Source organism: Vanellus vanellus (assembly GCF_965231255.1).
Source record: "Vanellus vanellus genome assembly, chromosome: 24".
In the NCBI taxonomy this organism is placed as follows: Eukaryota; Metazoa; Chordata; class Aves; order Charadriiformes; family Charadriidae; genus Vanellus; species Vanellus vanellus.
In genome coordinates this window covers 2,671,655-2,677,296 of record NC_138929.1, presented here as the reverse complement: position 1 = coordinate 2,677,296, position 5,642 = coordinate 2,671,655, and the positions used below count along the sequence as shown (strand labels likewise).

The 5,642-nt window shown below is 46.2% G+C and overlaps 1 protein-coding gene across 2 annotated transcripts; it reads left to right on the top strand.

Annotated features, from left to right (window-relative positions):
- Window positions 1–793: 793 nt before the first annotated feature.
- On the top strand, window positions 794–3,177 carry HOXB3 (homeobox B3; the record flags this gene model as incomplete). 2 transcript variants are annotated; one of them, XM_082494955.1, is made up of 2 exons in its annotated part: window positions 794–1,229; window positions 2,303–3,177. In XM_082494955.1, the coding sequence occupies 2 exons, from the start codon at window positions 794–796 to the stop codon at window positions 3,064–3,066; spliced, it is 1,200 nt and encodes a 399-aa protein (XP_082351081.1). In that variant the 3' UTR covers window positions 3,067–3,177. The 2 variants fall into 2 exon arrangements, with proteins under 2 accessions (XP_082351081.1, XP_082351082.1); XM_082494956.1 differs by having other exon boundaries at window positions 2,300–3,177.
- Between the last annotated feature and the right edge of the window lie 2,465 nt (window positions 3,178–5,642).

The window sequence follows — 5,642 nt, the reverse complement described above, 5'->3', positions numbered from 1 at the left end:
CTGTGTCAGGACACCGTTACCTGGATGAAACATATTGACTATTTGCTGTTTCCAGTTCAAACCCAAATATACTGCACAGAGTCCCTGCAATAAACTTTGCAGACTTCTAATTTCTGATGATATAATGTCTTGCTGGTTTTCATGTGTGTGAATAGCTGATTTGAATAGGTCAGGGGTAAGAAAGCAAGACTTTCATTCCTTTCATGCTTGTAGCTAGCAATTACCCATTCTGTATTCTTATATTTAGGTTAATGTGTGTGTTATCTGGACATGGATGTGTATACATGCACACGACACACACATCTACGTGCATAAATGTATGCATGGGGGGGTGTATATATGTATATAGCTAAATACAGAAGTAAATAGATGTATACAGATGAAACCACATGTACTTTTAGAGCATGTGTGTAGTTATACATCCTGGGTGCTATCCTCTAAAGGAAAAAAGGTGCAATCGACCAACCAACCAGGGAAACTACCCCCAAAATCAGCTCAACACTTTTGCACTGTAACATTTGTTGAGCCTCCTTAGGCTGCACGCAGGACAAAATCTGCTCAAAGCATCTGTTCGCCCTGTTCTGCAGGACCCTATTCATGTCATGGGCCTTTCAGGCCCCAAGATGGATTCATAGGCCGGGTACTATTATTGTGTGTTTTCTCCTAACCTTTCAGGTCAGCTTCCAATAGACAGCTGGAAACGGCCTGTCACGTGGCCTTGGGGTGCCAATGTTCTGCCATAGGGGTGTCAAGACCCTGGTAGCCGGAAAAATCATTTTGGGGAGTCCCAGAGATGCAGAAGACAACGTACTACGACAGCTCCACGCTCTTTGGGGGTTACTCCTACGGGAGTGCCAATGGGTTCGGCTACGAGGGTCCCCAGCAGCCCTTCCAGCCGGCCACTCACGTGGAGAACGACTACCAGAGGTCCGCCTGCTCCCTCCAGTCTCTTGGCAACACAACCCCGCACGCAAAAAGTAAAGACCTGAACGGGAGCTGCATGCGTCCAAGTTTGCCCCAGGAGCATCATCCGCCTCCCCCCGTCTCACCGCCCCCAAACCCTGCCACCAACAGCACGAGTAGCAACAGCAATAACCAGTCGGGGAGCACTAAAACTGCCCCCAGCAAAGCCAACCTCAGTGCAAACGCCAGTCTCACCAAGCAGATTTTCCCCTGGATGAAAGAATCGAGGCAAAACTCCAAACAGAAAAACAGCTCCCCTAGCACAGGTACACTGTTCTGCTTTTGTAACCCTCTGCTTTCCTAAACAGCGAGGTAACGAAAACACTGGGTGGAGTTGTCTTGTTTGGAGGGAGGGGAGAGGGGGAAAGGATCCAGCGAGGATCCAACAAGGATCCTGGTGCTGGGCATGATCCCAAGACTGCCAGCCTCATGCCCCGGCCAGGCTGAGCGAGCCTTGGCCCATCCTGCGGCACTGACTGTGCGCACTTGGTTTATTTTAAACGTATCCAGAGCACCGCAGGGAAATACAACCAGGCGGTTGTACACAGCCGATGTCTGACTGTGTGGATCCAGATACATGAAAATGTACAGCCACTGCTCAACCTAGCGATGCTAAAGCAGAGTGCTTGTTCTCTTCTCACCTCTCTGCCTCCAGACACAGCAGTAAACATGGTGCTCTCTGAGTGTATGTGCACGTATGTAGATCATACACATAAACACATGGGTATTCTTGCATACACACCCCCATCTCTAATGCAATAAAAAAAAAATCATTATGGAAATATCACTGTTCTGTCAAATGTATTCATATACACTTTGCAGCACACACTTCACTAGGTTAATATAATTTATCTGTAATATATATGTTTATCTCACAAAAGGTAGGTACAAATGTGATTTGGTGTTTAACAATGTACATGCAAATATTTGTGTTACACAAATACGAGACACACAGAAGATGCGCATGTGTGTGTGCATTTGTACCTCGGCAAACAAAATACCTCCCAACACTGACCAGTGTTAGTATTAATTGGCTTTGCAGTGACTGCCCCCCTGCCAAATATTATTTTCTCAAAATTATCTGTTGGAAATAATCGACTCCTAAATAAATGGCCCTGGAATCCTTTTCTACATGACATGATCAAATTTTCATAAACCAGGGGCAGCTTTGGAGAACAGAACTCTTAATAAATGACATGATTATGGAGTGCAGGCTAATGCAAAGGGGTGAGGGAAGGGGGGGTCGAACTCTTGTGCCTGTTCCAGGATTTATTAAGAAACGATGCATTCAATTTCTGCATGTAAGTAATTATCTTTTATTTCATTTCGCGGCCAGCAGAAACCTGCAGCGGCGAGAAAAGCCCTCCAGGCTCCTCGGCCTCCAAGAGAGCCCGCACGGCTTACACCAGTGCTCAGCTGGTGGAGCTGGAGAAGGAATTCCACTTCAACCGCTACCTGTGCAGGCCCCGCCGTGTGGAGATGGCCAACCTGCTGAACCTCAGCGAGAGGCAGATCAAGATCTGGTTCCAGAACAGGAGGATGAAGTATAAGAAAGACCAGAAGTCGAAAGGCATGGGGTCTTCCTCTGGAGGGCCTTCTCCCACCGGCAGCCCGCCCCAGCCCATGCAATCCTCCGCTGGATTTATGAACGCCTTGCACACCATGAGCAGTAACTATGATGCCCCCTCACCGCCTTCCTTCAATAAACCCCACCAAAATGCCTATGCCATGTCAACTAACTACCAAAACCCCATCAAAGGCTGCCCCTCCCAACAGAAATACACCAACACGGCCCCTGAGTACGACCCTCATGTCTTACAAGGGAACGGGGTGGCCTACGGGACTCCCAGTATGCAGGGAAGCCCTGTCTATGTTGGAGGTAACTATGTGGATTCTATGCCCACCTCTGGCCCATCCCTTTATGGCCTCAATCACCTGCCGCATCACCAGGCTGCCAACATGGACTACAATGGGCCTCCGCAGATGCCCCCGAGCCAGCACCATGGACCATGCGAGACCCACCCCACCTACACAGACCTTTCCACGCACCACGCTTCTTCTCAGGGCAGAATCCAAGAGGCGCCCAAGCTGACCCACCTGTGATAGGGAGCAGCATAGGGCTTAGGCGAAGTGGATGGGACCTCGCCACAGGGCATGGGAGAGGGGAAGAGGGCAGGATCGGCTTCAGGAACATTTGTGTTGAGCTATTTTCTTTCTTTCTTTGGCAGGGCAATTTCTACTGGTTTGTTGTGCTTGCTATTACTATTTCTGGGTTTTGTTAGGCACAATTTCCAACCATTTCAGTAGTTACTGCCAAGAGCAGCTCTCTCTCTGAAGAGATATACCTCCTGTGTTTCAACACAAATGCTTCTGAAATGGGTTTGAGGTAGTTTTGTGGGAATCTAGCAGATTTTTAGCAGCAACATCCTTCATTTCCAAACCAAGTACCGATCGTCACTGATAATTCTTGGACACTGGAAAGGAGAACAGTCAGCCAGCCAAGTCTTTACAGTTGGTCTCTCTGCATCTACAGAAACATGCACGCGTGTATACATATGCAATCAGAAGAGATTTGCAAGAAAACTACCCTCCTCTCCAACTCCTTCTCAAGAGGAAACTTGCGCTTTCCTTTCCAGCCTTCAGAAGGCATCCTTTTTCGCTGAGTAACTTCCCACCAGTCCCCACATAAACTGCAAATATACATACCTGCCAACACATGGGATTCACGCTCTTCACCTCCAGCCCATGCCTCCCCTCTCAAAAATAATAATAATTAAAAAAAATACAATAAGAGAGGTCTAGGAATTGCAAAAGGTTTGGGAAACAAGTTTTTGAAATGCCTAACACCCCTCCCAACAATGACAGCAGTCCAAAGAGAGGAAGAAAGAGTTGACAGGTCTGAATATTTTCCCACCTTGGCCGCTGATGACATGAAGTCTCCATTTGATGACACCGGGGTTTTTTGTTTTGGGGGTATTTTTCTTAGGGTTCATTAACAGAAAAGCAATCTTAAGACTTAGAAGTCCTACGCTTCTTTCCTCCTCTTCTCTTTACCTTACGTGAAAACAGGGTATATTTGAACAAATGGAATGTCCTCCAATCGAAGCAGAAGTGAATGGATCTCTAGTATTTGCTAATGCTTTCTTGTCTGGACATCTTTGTTGCACTTAGAGTTTACATATAATGGGTATAAAAACAACTTTGAAGGGCGTTCGTCCAACTCAGTCGAGACGTCCTTCAATAGGTGTGTGTTCTGGTGAACATTCATATATATTTATTGGTTATAGCCAGTTTAAAATATTTTCCTTTTTTTGTATTATTTATCCCCAATATTATGTATTTATATGAGGAAAAAAGAATCAAATTGTACTTTTTTAGTATTTACTTGTTATAAAGGACATTGTGTTTCCTTGTCATTGTACAACAAGCTTATTTTAGTTATTGTAATTTAGAAAGACCAGTAGTTTTATGTTACCTTCGTACTTATGAGTAATGTAATTAGTTCTACTGGAGGCATGAGAGCAGAACCAGACTGTAATTGTATAGTCCTGAATTAGAAGAACTATAGCTAATCCCTCCCTCCCACCTCACCCCTCCTCTTTGGAGATCTTTCTTTGTTCTTATAGTAGTTATTTTATTTCCTCGCTTAAGGGTTGTCTGTTGAACAATTCTTGAATAAACTTTCTGTTATCAATTTTATCTTGTCCTATCAGTCGGATTTAGAGGCAAAAATAAATAACGTGTATGTAAAAATAGCGAAGAGAATGCAGGGAAGGGACCACTCGAAATGTTCCGGAGTCCAGACAGCGGGGTTCATGTCTGCGTCCCCTTCTGGGGTGAAAACCCGGGGGTTCGGGGCCCGGGCGGCCGGCCCGGCCCCGCCGCCCCCTCCGCGGCCTTGCGCGGCTCTGCGCGGCCCGGCCCGCGCCCGCGGCCACAAAGGGGGGTCACGTGGCGCCGGGGCCGGGCTGCCATTGGGCCGCGAATGAAAACAAAGGAAAAGGATTAATCACAAAAAAAAAAAAAAAAAAAAAAAAAAGCCCAGAGTTTCTATGCAGGGACCTTAAAACTGAAGAGAAATAGAGAAATTAAATTACTTATTATAATTAATTATTATTTAAATACACGCACATGTGCACACACACGTTCACACATGCACACACATACACGTGCACACATGCACACACACACCCTCCCCCCCCTCAGACCAACGCAGGCAGCTAAAATTGTTATTAAAAGGGGAAAAAGCCGCCGACAAAGGTTACATTATCAGAGCGAGCGAAAGGGAGAATAACCCTTTGCCAGCAGCAAAAGCAGATGGGATAATACCGTGAATAATTTGCTTTTTATGCTCTAAAGCCCTAAGAAAACTTATATTAAAGCAGCGAGGGCCAATAAAAGTTTTATGATTCTGGAAAGGGGGTGAACTGCTTGTCAGGCTCCAAATGCTCCATTTCTGTGGCTGATGCAGAGGGGAAGGTCCCCTCCGGAGGAAAGGAGAGGGGTATTTTGATTGCTGCCGGGAGAAAAGGGTGAAAAGGCTGTAAAAGGTACCGAAAAAAAGGGCTGGGCTGTAGAAATAAGGAGTGTGTGTGGCTATCCGTATTTTACACACACAGGTGTGCACATCTAGAGGTCTGGATAAACCCCCACGTATAAAAAGGTCGAGTGGAGAAAGC